Source organism: Lagopus muta, chromosome 1, assembly GCF_023343835.1.
Source record: "Lagopus muta isolate bLagMut1 chromosome 1, bLagMut1 primary, whole genome shotgun sequence".
Taxonomy (NCBI): domain Eukaryota; kingdom Metazoa; phylum Chordata; class Aves; order Galliformes; family Phasianidae; genus Lagopus; species Lagopus muta.
In genome coordinates, this window is record NC_064433.1 from 168,647,052 (window position 1) to 168,669,196 (window position 22,145).

Consider the following 22,145-nt stretch of genomic DNA (forward strand, 5'->3'; position numbering starts at 1 on the left):
TCTCATGATGCCTTACTCTGTGAGCCTTCTTGTGTCAAATTTGTTTTTCTCTGCTTAAAGCCAAGCAACTATGAGTTCTGTGCCTGCCTCCAATTGGGAAAAGCAAGAGCAAGTTCTACTCCTGGGCTGATTCAGAGTTGCTTAATGCAGAACTCGTACAGAAAGCTTCAAAGAGCTTTGGCTGGTCTATGGTGGACTCAGGGGCTTTACTGAGCGGGTAACGCAGTACTTCTCTGCCTACATTTGGGAACCTGCTCTGATCTGCCCCATTAGGAGCAGACACAGAAGGCCAGAACAGCCCAAGGCATGCCAGAAGCAGAACAGCAAGTTCTGAGGACCTCTGCAGTCCAACAGCAAAGTGCCCAAAAAAGCTTCATATCCTGCAGGATTAAGCAGGTGGATCTTTTTACATCTGCCTTCATCCCCTTTTGGTTCCCTAGATGTTTTTCTGGAACTAGCCTGACCAACAGTGCTAAGTCATCCCTTACCTTGGATAAGTTGCACAGCTTTGAGCTCTTAGACTCAGATGTGATGAGCTACACTTTGGTCGTTTGTTCTCATCATGGTTCTTTTTCTTTTTAGAGTTATGGCTATCAGGACTAGAGAACTGAGAGAACACAGGAGCCAAGTAGCTCCAGCAATGCCCTCAGCCTCACATCTTTCCTGTTTGTGGATCTAAGAATCTTGTTATGCATTTTGCCACATATGGAAAGACAACCTGCAGCTGATTACTCCCTACTGCTAAGCCAGATCTTTTCAGTTACTTGTTTTCACAGCACGATCACTGGTGCTCTAAGTCTGATCTGCCTTGGTCTTGATCACTGAAGTCAGGATGGCTGCGATTTGCAACACATGAGAGGTTAATCTAGAAATGCTCATGAGCTTTATGACAGATTCACACATTCCCCATTCAGGTGGCTAATGTCTCTCAGTGACAGTGAGACTACAAGATGACCAGGACTTTTGTTTTCTGAAAGATGTTGCATTGTTCCTTCAGGTCTGCAGGCTGCACCACCCTGAGGTCCTTTGTTGCGAGACTGACAGTGGATGTATGGAATGCAAGCTCTTCATTCATCTTCTCTTACCAAATGTTACAATTAATCAGTGCTTGGCAGCAGTTCTTGTAACTGACCGCTTCTCCAAGCTCTGTGTCAGCTGAAAACTTTATCAGTGGAGGTTTTATTTGGGGGCACGGTTCAAAACAAAACAGCCCAACACAGTGTTAAACAGTAGACAACACCCAGTCCCTGCAGAATCTCTTTGGGAATGAACTGCTTAAGGATCGTTCTCCTTTTACATTTATTTTAAGATTAGTGTGCAAGGTTTTCATTAAAGTCGTGTGAACCACATTGATTTCATGCCCTTCAAGCTCTGTAAACAAATACAATATTCTAGCCAGACAGTTGTTCACAGAAGCAACAAAATACCTGTGTTTTATCAGTAAAAGTTGCAATCTTGTTTTTGAAATACCAATTAATTTGACAGGAATTATTTTTCATAATCCCACGTTGACTGGCATTAATTATTATTACTATCACTGAGCTTCTTCAATATTCTATCAATTGAAGCCTCTGTCTACTCTTCTCTGATTTTCTGAGAGCCAAACCAACGGAGCTAGCACCATTAGGCCATTCCATCTCTCTGCTTTGGATACTGGCACAGAGTTGATCCCCCTTCCCCTCTCCTTATCTCCGTACTTCTGTTATCCCAAAACAGAATAAAAAGCTCGTTATTTTGCTTGGCTCTCTCTCTTACAGGTATCAGATATAAATGATCTGTACCTACTTATCTTGACGTCTGTCAAGTTCAGAGATTCTGTTTATCATGCTTCTCTGTTATTTTTGGAATTTAAAATATGTCATCACCTCTCTGAGATACACACACTTCATCTTGCTCCTACCCAGTATAACTGGATTATTTACTGAACATTTCAATCTTTTTTTGTATTTTATTGTCAATTCTGCTGTTTTACACCTATGAGTAATCATCCAGGGATCAGAACTGGATTCTGAGGGGTTTTTAAATGTCAGTATCACGAATTAAACAACGTAATACAACAAAACTGATTTACAAGACTTGAATTTAAAAAACAGAATACTATAAATGCTTCTTTTTTATTTTCTGTTTCATGAACCTTGGGTCATATTTATACATCTTTCTCCACCAGCTGAGAGCTTGAAAATCAATTTTATTAGAATCTAAATGTGGTGTTTTTACTTTAGCCCTCTCACTTCAGAAGTCATGGTTTTAAGAAAACAAATTGACCATCAGGAAACTCATGAAGATACATCAGAGCTGGCAAACCTGCTAGAGCCTTTGGATTAGCTGTACTGAAAGCAAGTTATGGTACAATCACTGGCAATAAATGAGAAAAACTGTTTGTTTGTTTGATTGATTTTTATTCTAAGTGCATCTGCATCCTCTAGGAAGTTGTTGTATTTTTGGCCTTCGCATTCAGCCTGAGTGCCAAACTGGAAGCCTGCCAGCCTCCAGCCCCTGCTTGGATTGATCGTTGTAGGTTGTTAGTGTAAAATCCACTTCAACAGCCTTCACAGTTTGGTGCTTACAAGGCCCAGGAGAGAGGATACCAAATTCCCACATCTGCACACTCTTCTGTGATACAGTCCTCCCCACAAAGGTGTCCCACAGCCACAAGATCCTGCTGAAAGGAATGTACAGAATCCCACAGGGTCCGCAGGATCAAACCTGTACCAAATGACCTGCCGTATTAAGAAGTTAATCTAATGCTTCTTCTCATCATCCAGCTTAGCTTTGATCCATGTTTAGCTGTTTCTCTAATTATTTGAATAGCCAAAATGTATTTAGCTCATCGCTGACTAGCACTGTCTGTAATAACTACTTTTTCATATATTAATAGACCTGAAGGGGAAACTACTTATTCTGATGTCCAGAAATGTTCCACTTTCATAGACTTATTTTCATTAAGGTTGGAAAATATCACCAAAATCATCTATTCCAACCATCAGCCCATCCCACCATGCTCACTGATTTGTGTCCCTCAGTGCCACATCAGCACAGTTCTTGAGCATTTCCAGGGACGGTGACTCTACCACCTCCCTGGGCAGTCTGTGCCACTGCCTCATTTCTCACAGAATCACAGAATGGTCCAGGTTGGAAGGGATCTCAAGGATCACGAATCCCCAGTCTCCTTGCCACAGGCAGGGCCACCAACCTCCACATTTGATACCAGACCAGGCTGCCCAGGGCCCCATCCAACCTGGCCTTGAACACCTCCAGGGACGGGGCATCCACAACCTCTCTGGGCAGCTGTTCCAGCACCTCACCACTCTCTCTGTAAAGAATTTCCCCCTGACATCCAACCTAAATCTTCCCTTCCTCAACTTAAGACCATTTCCCCTTGTTCTGCTGTGATCTACCCTTTCAAAGAGTTGCTCTTTCTGTTTTTTATCTATAAGTGTTACAGGAGAGCGACATAATTCAGGCAAAATACTGAAAACAAAAATACTGAAGCCTTCAAGAAAAGCTTGTCCAGCAGTCCCTTACTCAGTGCTCGCCTTGAAAATGTTATTTCCTTCGGCAAAGGCTGCTGCTCCCTGCCCCACCTGCCTGCCCAACCTTGCAGCTGTGGAAGCAGGCCCCAAGCGCTCTCCTGGAGCTCCCTCTGCTGCTGAGCGTGCTGCAAAACGCTGGAAAAGGGCAGAGCTGGCCCCAGCGTTAGTGAGAAGCAGGTTTCTGCCACAGAGTGCTCATGCTAACGGGCAGTTTGTAGATTACTTGATATATGGTAACGGAGCAGCCGTGTACCACGTGCTGCTTCGCAGGCTTCTCAGGGGAGGACTGATTCAGCCCAACTGCACGGGCTGAATGTCACAGAATAACAGAATTGTTGGTGTTGGAAGAGATCTCTGCAGATCATGGAATCCAACACCCTTCTAAAGCAGGTTCCTTACAGCAGGCCACAGAGATAGAAGTTCAGACAGGTCTTGAATATCTCCTTTGAAGCTCAGAAAGCAAATGGTATCCTGGGCTCCATCAGAAGAGGGGTGGCCAGCAGGCACAGGGAGGTGATTGTCCCTCTCTGCTCTTGCGAGGCCCCATCTGGAGTACTGTGTCCAGGTCTGAAGTCCCCAGTACAAGAAAGACAGGGAGCTGTTGGAGCGGGTGCAGAGGAAAGCCACAAAGATGATCAGGGGGCTGGAGCACCTCCCTTACAAAGACAGGCTGAGGGAGCTGGGCTTGTTCAGCCTGCAGAAAAGAAGGCCGCAGGGTGACCTCATTGCTGCCTTTCAGTACCTAAAGGGAGCCTATGAACAGAAGGGGAGTCAACTCTTTGAAAGGGTTGATAAGTGCAGGATAAGGGGAAATGGTTTTAAGTTGAGAGAGAGAAGATTTAGGTTGGATGTCAGGGGGAAGTTCTTTACTAGGAGACTGGTGAGGTGCTGGCACAGGCTGCCCAGGGAGGTTGTGGATGCCTCGTCCCTGGAGGTGTTCAAGGCCAGGTTGGATGGGGCCCTGGGCAGCCTGGTCTAGTATTAAATGTGGAGGTTGGTGGCCCTGCATGTGGCAGGGGGTTGGAGATCCATGATCCTTGAGGTCCCTTTCAACCCGGGCCATTCTGTGATTCTGTGAAGGTGACAGACAACCTCTCTGGGCAGCCTGTTCAGTGCTCTGCCAGTCTGACAGTAAAGTTCTTCACATTCATATGGAAATTCCTGTGTCCCAGCCTGTGCCCATTGCCCCTTGTTCTGTCACTGAGCACTGCTGAAAAGAGCCAGATCTCATCCACTTGACTCCCACCCAGTAGATACTCATAAGCATTGGCAAGATCACAGAATCACAGAAAGGCCTGGGTTGAGAAGGACCTTAATGATCATGTAGTTTCAGCCCCCCTGCCACAGTCAGGGTTGCCAACCACCAGAGCGGGCTGCCCAGAGCCACATCCAGCTGGACAGCATACCCGCTCAGCCTTCTGTTCCCCAGGCTGAACAGCCCTAGGGCTCGCAGCCTTTCTCGTACAGGAGGTGCTCCCGGCCGTAGCGGAGGGCAGAGGCGGGCGGCGGAGCGAGGCCGTCGCCATGGCAGCGGTCGGGCCCGGCCCGGCCCAGGTGCGGCCCCGCGGCCCTTTTAACCGCGTCCCGATTTGCGGGCCGCAGCGCTTTCTTGCCTCGCGGTTCCGCTTCGGCTCGGCGGGTGAGCGGGGCTTCGCTCGGGAGGTGGGCAGGCTGTCCTCAGGAAGTTTAACGCAATTTTCCGCTGAGTTCGCGGGGCGCCGGGGGCGGGTGTCCGGGCTCGACTTTGAGCTCGGAGGCGGGTGGCCGTGCCGAGGTGAGGGTGCTCGGGGAAGTTCCCGGGCCGGCACCGCCGGAGGTGGCCGGGGCCGTAGCTGGCGACGACCGGGGTTCGGCCCGCGGGGCTCTGCTGGGCGGGGAGTGCCGGGGGCTGAGCGGGGCCGGCCCGCAGCCCGCCTTGGAGCCGCCTCTCTCCTCAGCCCTGCGGGTGAGGCTGTGCCGGGCGGGGTTTCGGAGCCCGGGATCGGACGAGCTGGGTGCAGCAGCCGGGGGTGAGGTGTGGGCGTCACGCTGCGCTGCTACCCGGGTTCCTGGCTTTGCCAGCCGGAACAGGGGACGGGCTGGAAGCGGGGAAAGGATGGTGCCGATAACAAAGCTGTCGTCTCTTGTGCGTGCTGGATGTGCTGGGTTGTGGTGCTGAGCGGTGGCTCCTCGGTCCTCTCCTGTGAGGGAAGGGGCTTGAGAAGGGAGCACAGGCCTGCCCTCTCATAGTGCATAGAGCTACTATAGGCAAAAATGTGAATGCTCCTTGCTGCTTGTACTGCTATCTAACTGCATGTGCTTCTCTTAACACCAGCAGAGCAAGAAAAACCACAATGACGACTGTGAGGTATGAACAGGGGTCAGAGCTCACTGAAGCTTCGAGGTGAGTGGAATGAACTGCAGTGGTGCACGAGTTCAGAGCTGAAGTGTGCTGCATGCAGCCTTCTGCCTAGCATTCCTTACTTAGTTGAACATAACAAAGAGGAGATATGTTGTATAAACTTCAAGCACTTCATACACAGTCTCTCTTTTTTTCTTTTTTCTTCTACCCTGAGAACAGTGCTTCTTGAGGAGTGATATCTCTGATAGGAATGTGCTTTTGTGCTGGGCTTCTTACAAGTGGTTGAGAACTGTAATGAGGAGGTACAACTAACCTGCCCTGGTGTGCTAAGTTGAGGGCAGTAAGTCTGCTTTCTTCTAGCTTTTGGGAGCCACTGTCAAGTTGTTCTGTAGTTAGTGCATTGCTCTGCTCTCCTTACAGTCTTCCAGTCTGATGTTCGCTCTAACTGTGAGCAGTTGAAGTTGTCATTCCCCTGTGAAGACAGGCTGAGGGAGCTGGGCTTGTTCAGCCTGCAGAAAATAAGGCTGCGGGGTGACCACTGCAGCATTTCAGTACCTAAAGGGAGCCTATAGAGGGGAGGGGAATCAACTTTTTGAAAGGGTAGATAACAGCAGGACAAGGGGGAATGGTTTTAAGTTGAGAGAGGGAGATTTAGGTTGGATGTTAGGGGGAAATTCTTTACAGAGAGAGGTGAGATGCTGGAATAGGCTGCCCAGAGAGGTTGTTGATGCCACATCCCTGGAGGTGTTCAAGGCTAGGTTGGATGGAGTCCTGGACAGCCTGGTCTAGTATTAAATGTGGAGGTTGGTGGCCCTGCATGTGGCAGGAAGGTTGAAGCTTCATGATCCTTGAGGTCCCTTCCAACCCTGGCCATTCTGTGAGGAAAAACTTGTGTACTCTTTAGACAGTACATAGGCAGGAAATAGGTTGTAGTATGCCTTCATTTTCTTGTCTTCTTCCTTGTGTTTGAAGACTAGATGTAGGATCTTGTAGCAGAAAGCTTTTTCTAGTTTGGGCAACAGTTAGATTTAAAGTAAAACTGTCTGCTAGGGGAGCATTATTCAGATCTGAATTACTGTGTGAGAGCACAGTGTAAATAGTGTCCTTGGAGTTGGCTTCTATTTTCTTCTTATGTTAGCCCAACACACTGTTGTAGCTCGTTCTTATCTTATTTCTCTCAGAGTAGAGGATAAAAAGCTGGCTTTAAGTTCCCTTCACTTGTATACAAGTACAAGCAAGTGATCTGCAGCTGGAGTGCTATAGTAGCAGTAACACATCCTTATAAATGTTTCAGCCCACGCTAAGCAGATAACTCTGAAATGAATGTCCTGTGAGAACAGCTTGGAAACAGAGCTGAATGGTCACATACCTCCAGACCCTTCAGTTTTGGGAACAGTGCAAGCTTGCCAATGCCTGGAGATACTGGAGCTGGAAAATACTGTGTATATGGTTGTTTCTGTGTGAGTAGCAGTGATGCCAGAGACAGAACCGCAGCAAACACTGTGGCTGTGCTATTATGCAATACACTATTTCTGCACAGTAGGTTAAAAATGCAAATCATTGGATTTGCCTATTACATTTGACTTTCTATGAAGTCATCTTGTGGTATTCAAAGCATTTAGGTGGCTAAACAAAATCCTGATTTAAGGAGACTCTTCTGAGGAAGTTCTGGTGAGCAGCAACTGCACAAGTTTTCAGCAGCCGCTGCTGCCCTGGTCTTCCAGTTTCCGGTCTGGTATCCTGCTCAGCACAAAAACATTGCTGTGCTAAGGCTTCTCCTAGCAAGCATTCTATGAACAAGTACTTTACTGTAGTAGGGTTGAACTTTTGGGTTTTTTTTTTTCCCACTCTTTTGCATATGCATGTTTCCAGCATTTCCAGAGTCTGGACTTGTCTCAAGTTCTTGACAGACTTTTGGATGCTTTACTTCAAAGTCCTTTGTCTTATTACTTAATAAAATATCTTCCCTTCCTTCCCCAGAAGAGAACTTTGGTAGGTGGATAGTTAAGTGGAACTAGGTCAATACAAACCAAAGGCTTCTGTTGTGCCAACATATGGAAAGTCTTTCTTCCCCTGGTACTACTACTGTGCTCTTGCCCAGGTTGCTCCTTGCTGCTCAGCTGACAGTAGTTAATGCTACTTTATCTGAAATAATGAAGGGTAGCAATATATGAAGTTGATGTCTGTACTGGTATGTGATTATTTTTTTTGGTGCTGTTCCTTTGCCAGCTCTCCAAAAGCAAATGAGCCCACGATAAAGATTGATGATGGTCGTGATGAGGATAATGAACAGGACAGCTGTTCCAAGTAAGCTAATGAGAGACTAAGTGCCTTTTTTTTACCCCCCCCCCCCCCCCCCCGAAGTGAGAATGCCTGAGCCAAAATGAGAAGGCAGGTGGTGTGCTGAAGTTAATGATAAGCCTTAATTATTTTGATACCAGTGCACTGATCTTATCTTGATACCTTGAAGCTGTACGTCATTTGATACCAAGATTTGCTCTAATGTATAACTGCATGCAAGTTCAGGAAGCTTCTTAATACCTATGGAGATGAAAGCTCAGTTCACCAATTAACAACAAATCTGTCACAGAGTGGAAAATAGGTAGTTCATACTGCACTGCATACGTGTTCTCCCGAAAGAATTGGCTTGGGAGAGCACTGAGGAAACGCTGGTGAGAAAATCAGGTGAATGAGTATCTGGAGCAAATGGTAAGCATCATCAAGAATGAACTGTCTGAACCTGCTAGTGATCAGTAAGAACAGTAAGATTAAGCCTGTTATCTCTGTTCCTCTCCCATTGTCCTAAATTGTATGAATAAAGGTCAAGGTGCTTAGAAGTGCATTTAATAAAGGCTTAAGCTAAATATGCAAGCAACTCTTGTGCTTTTAACTGATCAAAGATGTTGGCAGGCCAGAGTAGAGTACCTTTATAGTGCATCCAATAAAGGTGCTTGTCCTTGGGCTGTGGAAGCTGAAGTCTTCCTGTACATACTATACCTGTATCATAGGGTTAGCTGGACAAAGACAAAGTCACAAAATAATGTAATAATTGCATTGTTTTCCTTGCATCCTGGACATTCATCAGTGCAAGGAGAATCTTCTGTATGCTACGTTGCCTTGGAAATAAAGCTTGTTACTTTAGTTACAGTACTCAGTTTTCCCATCCAAGTTAAGGATGCAGCATCTTTCTGTCTCAAAGGTGTAGCTGTTCACTTGTTCATATTTTGAACTTTAAACTTAATAATGAGGAGTATGGACTAACTCAGTGTGCTCATCAAAATGCTTCCTCTTCACTTCAAAGATACTCAGCCTTGTCTTAAACTGGATAATGGACTTAAGGTCTGTCACCAAGTGAAATGTAGTGCTCAAACTGCCCTAAAGGAAACGAGTAGTTTAGATGAGATTGAGGTGCAATATAAATTACTGAATTGAACGTTTCCTCTAACAGTGTCTCCAATGGTGTGGGTGGTGATGGGGAAGTACAGTAACCATACATAACAGGGCAAATATGTGAACAGTACTGACAGAAGAGTACTGTTTTTTTTTAAGGATGTAGCTGATAAAATACCTCTTGTTTGAGTGATGAAAGATTTTTTTTTATTTTTTATTTTTTTCCCCAAACACTATCTTAATGTATTTGCTTCAAGAATGCAGCTGAATATTCTTATATCAATGACACAGTTCTGAAAATAAAAAAATGAACTTCAGTAACAGTGGTGCTCTGGCTTAATCAGTAGCAAATTGTCATTGTCTTGATGCTGATTCTCTTTTCTTGCAGTACCATTAGGAGAAAAATTTCCCCGTTTGTGATGTCATTTGGATTCAGGTAAAAGATTATGCTTGTAATGATGTGGGAAGGATAGAAGTAGTTCTTTTTATTGTAGGAACTCTGAGACTTGAGCCTCTGTCTGGGAAGTACTGAATCTATCCCCTCCAGCAAAGGGGAGGTTTCTTTGAGAAGGATGTCTTACACAGATGTCTGTGTTCTCCAAAGAGAATGGGAAGCTGGAGTTATAAGTGTTACTGTCATTTGTTGAATAAGGGTTCTTAATGTTGTATAAAAGCCTGTGACAGCTGGCCTGCTGTATACAATCTAGGTGCTACAAGAGGGTGAACCATTAAATATGCTTATTTCTGAGGGACTGCTCTTCCTTACACGTGGGAGGGAAAGTGAGTAAGCTGGAAAGCAGCACTGATGCTTCTGTGCCTTAAAGCACTCAGGTTGGCATCATACATGGATAGATATGGGATTATTGATTAATAACTACTGTTGAGTCTAAAAACATACAGTTCCACGTGGATGGTATATTCTGTGTAGATCACTTAAAAAATGCAATTTGAATCTTTCAGCTGTAACACAAGCAGGACTCAATCTCTGTATAAGCTTAAAATAAAAACCTAGATTTGTAATCTCCATTTTGTGTATTCCAATAATTATTTGCTGTTTCTAAAATTAACTTGTATATTTTTTTTCCCTCACAGAGTATTTGGGGTTGTGCTTATCATTGTGGACATCGGAGTTGTGATTGTGGATCTGGCCATCAGTGAGAAGAAAAGAGGCATTAGAGAGATTCTTGAAGGTGTTTCCCTGGCTATAGCACTCTTCTTCCTCGTTGATGTTCTCATGAGAGTGTTTGTTGAAGGGTAAGACACAAGCAAAGGAATTCAGTGTGGCAAGACCTCAAGCAGTAAGAGCAATGCTTCAAGCTTGGAACGGTAGGCAGGTTGACTTCTCATAGAGAAGAGCCTCATCTTCTCTTGGCTGTGCTCACTGGCTGTTACTATTTCATAGGCTAATCTGTAGAATGCTTTGAAGTGCTTGGAAATGGCATTGGTTTTGCTGTGACTGCTCTCATAGTGGGTCTTTTGTGCTTAGCTTTCTAAGAAGAAAAGCTTTCTTTTTTTCTTTCCAGCTTCAAGAACTATTTCCGCTCCAAACTGAATACTTTAGATGCACTCATAGTAGTGGGCACTCTGCTAATTAATATGACCTACTCCTTCTCTGACCTTGCTGCCACAGATCAGATGCCAAGGTAAGAATGGTATGACAGCTGTTAAGTGTGAGCTTTCCATGATGGGCAATAAAGAATGTTCTTGGCATATCTAGGCTAGGTGAGTGTCTGCTAGATGACAGATATAGCTGTGATAGTATTTCACAGTACAGAATTCAAAGGAAAGTAGTCTTGTTCTTTAGGCTTACAGTTGTGTTGTAGCTTGACCCTGTCTCAAAGGCAGATACGATCTAAACACCTACTGGTGTAACTAGAAGCGAATGGTGGGGGGCAGAGGGGTGTTTCTGTGCTGTTGTGGGTTGGTGTGCAAGTACCTTGTATTCTGACTTGATGGAGCTTGTAGGACAAGCTCAGTTTTTGCACTGCCTAGTGCAACACAAAAAATCATGCTGGGGTATTCAGCTGGGACCTGCTATCTCACCCATGCAACTCCTGAGGCCCTCCGTAAGACTTCTTCTGTTAAAAGCTCTTCAGTCCTGCTCAGATGCCGTAGACGTGGCCAAATATCAAATTTTGAGACAATTTTGAGTCTTCCCACCTAATCCTCCAGTTGCAGCCACACAATCAAACTAATTCCCAGCAGCTTACCTGAGCTTTTGTTGCTTTTCTTTCCTCATGGCTCTTCCTTCAGATATGAACAGCGGTCTTAAAATCTCTTCAGGCTGTTTGGAGATTTGTCGAGTGCTCTCTGTGGGTGACAACTTGTCATACAAGTTAGATTTCAGTGGCAGTCCAGAGAGGCAACATCACATCCTTTCATCAAGGGGTATCTATTTAGAACCTGATCTAGCTAGTGTGGATTGGAGCAAGTGTCTCTTGACCAATAAAAGGATGTCTGAGTTGGGTATCTACTTGCAAACTACTGCTTAACTAGCTGCCTTTGAAAAGGGCAGAGGGCAAACTCTTTATGTAAGCTGTGGTTCAAGCAGAGGAGGGGGCTCTAGTGTCTTCAGTCTAGTGTTAGTTCATGTCCTTGTCTGGCTTCTAGTTCAAGGGAATTCCTCTGAAACAATAGCAGAGTTATCTTGGAGTAGGAAGGAGCTGGGGAGAAATTGAAACTTACGAAGCTTCTGGGACAACTCTGTGTGTGGTTGACTTCCACAAGCTCTCCGTTGGTGGAGAACTGTGGGTATCTACTGAAGTTCTTACCTTAGGTATAACAGGACCTGAAACATGTATGTACTCCTTCAAAATGTGTGCTTGTGTACCTCCTTAAGAAATGAGTGCTTGTTTGCCCTTATCCCTAAGGGTGTGCTGAAGCAACTCCCCCTGTTTCTGTAGTTACTCACATAAGCATCTTGCCTGATCCAAAGTTCAGTAGGAGTTCAAAGTTTCTCAAATTTGTCAAATTGTTGACTGATTAAAGAAAATGTTTCTTGTTGAAGCATGTCTAGCTTATTTAACTTCTTTTCAGCTTGTTTGTCAGGTGGCTGGTTCCACTTCAATTGTACACTTCAGTATCAAGGGGTAATTGGCTGTGTTAAGGGAATTTGTTTCTTGCTGGGTGGAGATAACTGAGAAAGTTCCTAGAATAGACTCTGGGACTTTCTAGTTCTGTTACTACTTCAGAATGTGCATCACTAGCACCATCAACAATAAAACTGTGGTACTCCAGGCGTTGGGTTTTTTACATGAAACAAAGCTTTTTTTTTTTTAATATTCTCTGAAACAGCTTTTAAATAATTTTGAGCTTTACATTTAGGCTCAACACTTCTTTTTACAATTCATCTCTTTCATCTAGAATGGTTACTCTCCTTCGAGTTCTGAGAATTGTCATCTTAATAAGAATATTTCGCCTGGCTTCACAGAAGAAACAACTTGAAGTGGTAACCAGAAGAATGGTAAGCTGGCCTAGTAGTATATCTAGGTAGCTGTTACTATTCCCTTCTCTAGGCAACTGTCAAAAAAACAGCAAGCAACAAATCTGTCTGCAGCATATTGATCTGAAACTGATAATACAGCAGAAGCAACATGCCTGTTCTGTGTCCTTGATGGGGTATTGCAGTTCTGCCTTTGACTGCAGTAGAACTAGCAATTCTTGCCTCTAGTTGAGCAAGAAGCTCCTTGACCTACAGAGCCAGAATATCAGTGGTTGTGACACTGTGGTGTGTCTTGGTCATTGCTGGCTTGTGTGGTGCATGGACTGCAGGTTCCTCCTTGGCTGAGGAGAGGTTGGTGGAAAGCTAAAGCAGCTCATCTGTTAGCTGCACTAAAGCCCTGTCTGTTTTAGATGCCTCTTACTTTCATCAGGGTACTAAAGTGAAATCTGAAGCTTTGAGTTCAACCCTTTACACAGCAGTAAATACCTAAATATTCTGCCCTAATCATTCTCCTCCTTTTGTTCAGTTCCCAAACACTGAAGTAGCAAAGACCCATTCATGTGCAGCTTGTGGAGAATCTACAGTGTTTTTCACTTCTGTACATCAAGGCAAAAATTATTATAGGTAATAGGAGATCATTCAAATAACACAATCAAACTCATTCTCAGGTAATGCTGTGAACTCTGCAAAAATAAAATGAGGTTCTGAAACATGACTTGGCTTCAGAGTCAGGGTTTATTTTTTTTCCTAGTAATAGACAACACTTGTTGATCTGTGTCATTCTCTTGAGAGACTGCTCCATTTTCACAGGTCTCTGAAAACAAAAGGCGTTACATGAAAGATGGCTTTGATCTGGATCTCACTTATGTTACTGGTTGGTAGAAATCCTGTAACAGATGAAACTTCACAGCATGAAATTGGCTACTAACACTGAAGTAACTACTGCTTTCAAGGGTTAGCCTTCTGGGAGAGAGCTTGTATGTGCTATAGGTAGTGATAGCAGTTCTGAGGCCTAGGGAAGCATGTAACTACTGACTAACTCACTGGAGGGTTTTTGTCCATGGTGGCTGGCACTTACTGGTAACTAATCCTTCAGAAAGGTCTATTAGCTTGCTCTAGCTGTGCTAATTGTGGGAGTGGAGGGAAAAAACTCTAGGAAATGATTAGGTGCTTTTCTTAAATAGTGTACTCATAGGGTAGGAATCAATTATTTCGTAATGATCTCAGTCAAATTGTTCTTGGACTTGGGGAGGGAGGGGGGGCTGCCTCCATGTTGTTACTTCTGATTGCTGTTTTCTCCACAGATCGTGTTATTGCAATGTCTTTTCCATCTTCTGGGAAGCAGTCTTTCTATAGGAATCCTATAGAGGTAAGAATCTCTCATTACCAGGTTTAGTATTTCTAAATGCTGTTTCACTTCTAGGTGAACTGGAACTTGCATGTGAACTAACTTGTGTGTGGATTGCACTATCAAATCCTAGTCCTGAGCTTGGCTGGTCAGAATGATTTAATAGTGATCTCCCCTGTGCTGCATTGCTGTGTTTTAGTCTCAGCCTAATAAGATGCATCTTGTAGTGTGGACAGACTGATGTTCTGATGTCTCACCTCTTGAGGAATCTTTCAGTGAACCAAATAAATTCTCTCACAGGCTAGTGGTAGTGTGAATAATATGAGCTATGTAATCATGACAATGTTTAAAAGCTTATTGTTCATGTAGAGCTGTGCTGTCTGATAACTTTACATAAATATGTAGAGTAAGGAATTGAATCACAGTCATGCTGTCTCAGAATTGAGACAGGAATTTGAACTACTGGGTTGATGAAAAGGCTTCTTGGTCAAGGACAAGAGCACTAATTACTTTGAACTTGTTTCTTGTTACTTCAGGAAGTTGCAAGGTTTTTGGACACCAAGCATGCAGACCACTATAAAGTCTACAATCTCTGCAGTAAGTGTGTTTTGTTGCTGACGATTGAAAGACTGCTAAAAAGAAAAGTATCACTTCAAGGTGTGGTGTTGATGCTATCAGATCTTCAGGAACTTAAAATGCATCAAAAGGACTTCAACACTATTTTATGCTCAGACCAGCAGTCTTTATCACAAGCTACTTTCATTGTTGCAAGCTTTTGTTGCTGTTCCTGGTGTAACACCAGCTCTTACTTTGTAGGTGAAAAAGGCTATGACCCTAAGTACTTCCACTACAGGGTAGAAAGGATCTTTATTGATGACCACAATGTTCCAGCATTACAGTGAGTCTTGTTAATGAGTACTTGCACCAGTGTAACTTTTCCTGCTTTTGCTTTGTCTGCACTAATTTTCTTCTCATCTAGGGACATGCTGAAATTCACTGCCAGTGTCAGTGAATGGATGAGTCAAGATGAGAAGAATATCATAGCAATTCACTGTAAAGGAGGCAAGGGTAAGGCTTCTTGTATACAGCCTGTGTATGCCCCAAATTGCACATTCTTTGTTAAACATGACTTAAGGATGGTCTGGTACTCTGAACCCATCTATTCTATGGTTTAATTTGTCAGATTCTACAGGCACTGTGACTGGCAACAGTGTAATGCTGTTTAGTGTTGCACACGTGTTCTGAAGTAGTTTTAAGAAATCAGCTGCTATTTTATGGAAAGAACTAACCTGAATTCCTCTGTAAGTTCCTGCTGTCCTGGCCCTCCTGGTAGGAGGGACTGAGCTACAGGGAGCTACTGATGTTGCTGCTACAATTGTGAAGCTGCTGCTTTAGCTTTGTGCCAGCCAGTGATCCATACTGAGTATTTTGCACTGCGACATACTTTGAGCTGCTGAATTTCTGTGGGGGGTTGTCCAAAGTATTGCTGGATCCTTAAGGCACACAAGGCATTGAGAAAGAGTACATGGTAGATTTGTGGGGACAAGATTTTGTGTGAGCTCCTGCATAAGGTGACCTGTGGGTGCTGTGTGTAATCTGTAGTAGTGCAGGAGTTGTTGAAGTGCATTAGTGGCTGTGTGAACAAGCCCTGAAAACTTCTGTCACATTTTTTAGATGTAGCATCAGGTGACTACAAATTCTGGTTCACTTGAGCCAGATGTCTACAAAAGCTTTTTCTCCACAGCTGAAAACTTAGCTTAGAAGGCTTAATGAAACTGAAAGCTGAACCTACCTGCAGGCCAAAACCAGCTTGAAGAACAAGGGTAGGGAGGGATGATGTGGTTTCAGGCATGAATTTGAGACCGAGATTGTACTGGAGACTGTGTGCTAGTAGTCCTGGTGCTGCTTTAGTAGGGCTGAGGGGGGAAAGGTGGAGTGGAGAAGTTACCTTGTGAGACTTCAGCTGGCACTGGCTGGTGCTGTTGTGTGTAAGGACTTGGTAAGATGTGCTTGACTCTCTCCACTGCTAAACAGAGGATGCAGTTACTGCCCAATTAAATATCTTAAGTAATACCATAAAGATTACAGGGACTGCTTTCAGTAAGCAAGGTAACAAACCACAGTGTTTTTTTCTTCTTAGAAATACAGATTCTTGATTACTTGTGTGCCACTTATTTCCTGTTACCCCTATTTTAAGTTAGGAATTAATTTCCACAAAACTAACTCCCAAATCTTTGAGCTCATATAACTCAGTTTCTCTTACTTCTAATACAGGTAGAACTGGAACAATGGTCTGTACCTGGCTTATACACAGTGACCAATTTGAGAGTGCAAAGGTAAAAACTAGCTTTTATTTCTGCTTCTTTCAGTAGTCAGAATACCCTCGTTAGAATCTGCTTACTTAGTGAAATGCACTGATATTATAAACTAAGAATATTGTGAGTCTGTATTTAAAAAAAAGAAAGTCTTACAGCTGTGTGAACTTTTTGTTTGAGATTATTCCTGATCAGGGAGAGTGGCCTCTAAAGCATTTCTTTAGAAACTAGGATCTTAAGCAACTTCTTCAAAACTGTAGGTGGCTTCCTTGCATCCACTACTAAAGCCAGTCTCTGTTTAAGCAGCCTTGTGTAGTTGTCTTCCCTGCCCTCCTTCCAAGGTGTGTAAGGCATCAAGAACTGCTTGTGGTTTTATTTTGATTGCCAGTGTTACAGCAAGAAGCCTTCCTGAACATCCTGGGGAAAAGGAGATGAGCAAGTCTGCAGTCAGAGCAGCCATGTTCTTCTGCTTTGCTGTACCAAATCTCTGCTGTAGACTCAGAAACCTGGGTTGCAGAAGGCTCAGGTCTGCTGTAGGTGATTTGTGTGGAGCATGTATCAGTTTGGCCTCTTGCTTTTCTGAATTTAGTGTAGATCTCCACAAACCAGTGTTCAGCTTTTGTCTGCCACAGGTAACTTGAGAAATGTGTATGGTTCTACAACAACTGCTTAAGCATGTTGCTTTCCTCTTTCAAAGAGTTTTACCAGCTTGCTTTCTGAATGGTGGACTTAAAGCTACTCATTAGGAAGTCAGCTACAATACCTTCTAGCTAGAAGGTAACAGAGAAACTTGTGTATCTTCTGTATTCCTTTGGAATTTGTTAGTTTAACTCTGCTTTGTGTTATCCTCAGGGAGGGGAAATGGTGGTGAGGTATTTTTCACTCTTGAAATCTTCCTATATAGGAGAGTTTGGACTACTTTGGGGAAAGAAGAACTGACAGAACTACAAGTACCAAATTTCAAGGAGTTGAAACTCCATCCCAGGTAAGTTTGAGCAGGTTTTGTAATGAGCCAAGTTAACCCTAGCCTTATGAGCACTTAAACAAGGTGGCAGAGATGGAGCAGCTTCAGAGATGTAGGTTCCTACTACTGTACTCTTTTCTTTAGGGATTGGACTATCAACTAGTAGGGTTGCATTGCATCTTTCTTATATGCCCTTATTACAGCCCATTTCTTATGCTGCTTCTGAGTGCAGTATTAAATGTGATTATGGTATCTGGGCTCCCAGCCTTCTAAGACGAGGAGACCATCTAATCCAGCCTCACTGTTTAAGTAAGGTGAGCCAGAGCAGGCTGCCCAGGACCATTCCTGATTAGATTTAGAACATCTCCACAGATCCTGATTCGCTGTGTACTGTGAGATGAAGCTGTTGGCAGAGGTACTCTAGTTGCTGGTATAAAATAGAATGGAAGGGTAATTACTCATCCAGTTGGTGCTTTTTCAAAGTAAAAGCTTCCTAGAGCTTTTTAAGGGGTAAAATGTTTAAGCACAAAGTTCCATGCTTTTTGCTGATCTCTAGAGATTTCTTCTTAAAACACTAAGTATAAATACTGTTTAGAGATAGATATAAAGCTTGTTTAGAGCTTTAACAACAACATGCTTCAATTGTGGAAGGAAAAAGCAAATGGCTTAGTTTCTTTTAAGCCTTGGACTTGAGAGAAGAACTCAGTGCAGACCAACTTAATCCTTCTACCTGGAATTAGTCTGTGTGGGATACAGAAACTGCATAATGTGTCTGGGTTTTTTGCATTACAGAGTAGGTATGTTGGGTATTATGAGATCCTGAAAAACAAGTATAACTTCAAACTCCCACCAGAGAGACAACTCAAAATAAAAAACCTCAAAATCCACTCTATACATGGTAAGAACTTTTGAATTTGGGCCTTTCTATCTGGTGATGGTTTCTTAGCACAGGCAGCTGATCTCTGTTCTGTCTCTTATTAAGCCTGTGGTAGGAATGCAGACATACTGTGATTTGAGAATTTCAATGGCACAGATTTGGAAACAAAATCTGAAGTGCAGTTACCTTGTTTTGTCACTTCCTGGGTATGTGGTCAAACGGTGCTTTACGTGCAAGCTGCTGTTTTGGATAAGCAATCAATTATCAAGTAGGATTAGTGGATCCAACTCAACATCTGGAGCTGCAGTTTCTCAGCTTGATATACAGAAGTTTCTGTATGAACTGGTAACTAGTACTAGAGGTTTGGTGTTATTTTTTTTCTAGGGGGCCTGAACTGCTGTTCTTGTTCAGTGATAGAACTACACGTTCCTGCTCCACTAGTAGGATTCACTGGTGCTTCAAAATCAAGCTCAGACTCTGCAGCTCAAGCTACTTTCAGGGTTTGAGTTCTCTGAAGTCTGTAGCAAGGCAGTTTTGAATAAGATTGTACTTGGTTTTGATTTCTGCGTAGTTTTCAGCAGATGTTTTGCTCCAGTGTAATGCAACTTCTTTCTTTCTAGGAGTTGGGAAAGGCAATGGAACTGATATGAAGGTGCAGATAATAATGAAAAAGCAAGTTGTGTTGGAATGTGTGTGTGCCACTCAAGGGAACTGCAAGGTGAGAGTATGAAACTGTCAGCTGAGTCACAGAAGCTGCATACTGGACATAAAACTATCTAAATAAATAGACAGTATGAACTTCAAAAAGATGCAACTTTGCTAAGCCTTAGGAAAAATAGTGTAAGGTATAAAAAGCTTTCCTTGAAGACACTTGAATGTACTTAATGGCTCGCTCTGACCTGGGAAGCTTAAATGGTTGGCTAATATTCTAGCACTGCTATTGTATTTATACGTGATGATTTGTAGCTTTTGTTGTCATCAGTTGACCTTCTGTCTCTGTGGTGGGTTTTCATAAACGTCATGTTTTGCTCTGTTACCTAGCTCTTCTTTGATTCTGAAAGTGACTCTGTAGTCATTGGCTTGGAAGACAGCCCTGTTATAAGTGGTGATGTGAAAGTCAGATTTGAATCTAACTCTGTAAGTACAACAGCACTAAGATCCTCATTTCAATTTGAGGCAGGGCAGCAGTGCAAATGCCAGCTGGGTCTTGGCTGGCTTAGCTCTGTGGGGCAAAGCCTGATTTTGTTTTGTTTTTATTTTTCTCCCCCCCTGCTTACTTTTGTGTAGGAATGGACCCTAATGAGCCAAACAAGAGCTGCTACAGTGCAGTGAGAACATAGCAAGTGTTACTGCAGTAGTTTGTACAGATGGGGTGGCTGTTCATACAGAGCAACTGAAGCATCTTAGTTGAGCACCTGCTGCTTCTGATATGGATCTTATGTTAAGCTTGGGTGGCTGGGAACAAATTGAATGAAAAATGTGATCTGGGTGTGATATGTCTTGTTAAATGTACTGATTCTAGCACACCAGTTTTGTAAGTCAAACTGAGGACAAAATGGGTACTCATGTCTGCAAAAACTGTTCCTTAAATGATGCATTTACTTCCAGGATCTTCCAAAAGGCTATGATAACTGCCCATTTTTCTTCTGGTTCAACACTTCCTTTATTGAAAATAACAGGTAAGCGATCACAGTGGCTGACTTCTGGTGTATGAACAGAGCTGGCAGTTACTGAACACAGTGCTGAGAGCTGAAATAGAGTGCTAACCAAGCCAGTCTTTAGCTTCTGTATGGCTTTCTGATTTCCAGTTCTAACTTGTGAGCAGGTACTTGGCACACACTTGTACTGTGCTAAGTGGATTAAACATAGAATCATAGAACTAGATGGGCTTTAAGGTCCCTTCCAAGCCATTCTAACCTCCTGCTGTGGACAGGGTTGCCACCCAGCAGCTCAGGCTGCCCAGAACCCCATCAAACCCAGTCTTGAGACCCTCCAGGGATGGGGCACTCACAGCTTCTCTGGGTAGCCTGTGCTAGTGCTTTACCACCCTCTGAGTAAAGAATTTCTTCATAATATCTAATCTGAATCTCTCCTCTCTTTAGTTTAAAACCATTCCCCTTGTCCTGTCAATTATCTTAATCCATTGGTTTGTTTCCCAGCATTCTATAGTTAATAATACCTTTTTGTTCAAGGTGGTTAACTATTCAAATGTCAATAGCACAACTGACTGAGGCTGGAACTTGAATTTAGCAGCTAAGCGAGGCAAATGTTAAAAGTTAGATATCAATGTTTTGGATCCTGAAAAAGCTCTTAACTTGTTCTCATGCTTTTGTTAAAAGTTTAAAAACTTTTGTGGGCTTGTTGTGGAGACCAGAATTCCTGGGGGAGCTCCTGCCAGCAGAGGCTGGGCTTGTCTGTCTTGCTAGGGGAGTGATAGAGAAGTAAAGAGACTTCAGCTCCTTCTGGCCTGTCTACTAAAATGGGTAGGATTAGACAGCAGAACAATGAACTTAAAAGTGTCAGGTATAATTCTTTCCACAACTGTAAAAGAACAAACCTTACTGAATTTCTCCTGTCAGTCTGAGGAGCCATGAGTTATAACTCTAATCCTAATTTGCTAGGCAGCAATGCACCTTGTACCTGAACTGAGTCATTTACATCAATCTAGCAGCAGGAGGAATGTGTGCCTGTGGTCATGTAGCTCTGCAGCAGTGTTATAACAAAAGGTGAAGTGCAGGTGCTATCTGGTGATTGCTAGAAATGAATTTGGTAAGCATTAAAGGAGAAGGGGTGGGGAGAACATGGTGGCTGAGCTTGACTGAATACTGAATCAAGTGCATGCCTTGAGGTCAGTTATTAAACAGGTGTCTATTCCCTTGAAAGGCCCTGAGCTGGACATAACACTAATTTTACTGTAATGGTTGTGTCCTGGGTGGAATAGACCACAAATCATCAGATTGGCTGTCTATTTGTGAGCTATTTCATGTCCAAATCCCCATGCCTATTTCATCCCCATTACCTAATGTCTGTCTGAATTTAAGATCTAGGCCTGTAGTTAATACTCTTGAGCCAAGCTTCAAGACTTCTCCACAATCTTAATGGAAAAGCATTCCTCAGGCCCTAAGAAATACTATTGGATTTTATCTTTCAGACTGTACCTTCCCAGGAACGAGCTGGATAACCCTCACAAGTCAAAAACATGGAAAGTCTACAGTGAGACGTTTGCTGTAGAGATGAACTTTACTGAGCTGTAAGGGAAAGCTGAAAGAAGGAAAATACTTTAACTCATCTCCTGTCCTGATGATGCCTTGCTGCTTCAGTGTAGTGAAGCGGTCTCACTTTGTACTTAATGTATTTCTATGTAGATACAGCTTCTCAAATAAACTGACCTGAAGTTCTGTTGTGCAGAGCAATCCATCTCTGAAGTATTTAATGTCATGTAACTGTGATTTATGTGAATGTGCTGATAGATCTGCTGGAGCCTAGATATGTTTACATGCAGGTAATCCCTACTCTAAGCTGTGAGCACTAACCAACAGCATTCACTTATTGCTGGGTGGAGAACAGCAGTCTGCAGGGCACTGTTGGAGTAGACTGAGACACTTCCCCCAGCATCAGGTCACCAGAACTAAGGTAATATTGAGGGGAGGGGGAATAATAACCTGCCACTGGCAGGTGGGTGCTTACCTTAGCTAATACCCATAATGAAGTAAGCAGAGATCCCAGACCTTCCAAATGTTCAGCTGAGGGTTGTGGCATGCTCTGAGGTACGTATACAGACCTGAGTCTGGCTGTTGCTGAATGATAGCCTGGTGTTTAGTAAGTGTGGTGTTGAAGCTCCCATCTAGTTGGCAGCAGCAGCTTCTCTGAGCACTGTGGTTCAAGTACAGAGGTCTGAACTTATTTTGAAGGTGCATTCTACAAATGCTTAGCAT

At 43.4% G+C, this 22,145-nt stretch overlaps 1 protein-coding gene across 11 annotated transcripts; it reads left to right on the forward strand.

Moving 5' to 3' along the window:
* The first annotated feature begins 5,026 nt into the window (after window positions 1-5,026).
* On the forward strand, window positions 5,027-21,608 carry LOC125698261 (phosphatidylinositol 3,4,5-trisphosphate 3-phosphatase TPTE2-like). Of its 11 annotated transcripts, none has more exons than XM_048956456.1 (19): window positions 5,027-5,176; window positions 5,851-5,916; window positions 8,104-8,181; window positions 9,653-9,700; window positions 10,357-10,518; window positions 10,788-10,907; window positions 12,628-12,727; window positions 13,517-13,580; window positions 14,011-14,075; window positions 14,591-14,651; window positions 14,871-14,952; window positions 15,034-15,122; window positions 16,329-16,390; window positions 17,274-17,354; window positions 18,126-18,231; window positions 18,831-18,928; window positions 19,252-19,347; window positions 19,819-19,889; window positions 21,362-21,608. In XM_048956456.1, the coding sequence occupies exons 1-19, from the start codon at window positions 5,058-5,060 to the stop codon at window positions 21,462-21,464; spliced, it is 1,671 nt and encodes a 556-aa protein (XP_048812413.1). In that variant the 5' UTR covers window positions 5,027-5,057; the 3' UTR covers window positions 21,465-21,608. The 11 variants fall into 11 exon arrangements, with proteins under 11 accessions (XP_048812413.1, XP_048812336.1, XP_048812325.1 ...); XM_048956379.1 differs by having other exon boundaries at window positions 5,084-5,172; XM_048956368.1 differs by having other exon boundaries at window positions 5,091-5,172; window positions 5,848-5,916.
* The last annotated feature ends 537 nt before the right edge of the window (window positions 21,609-22,145 follow it).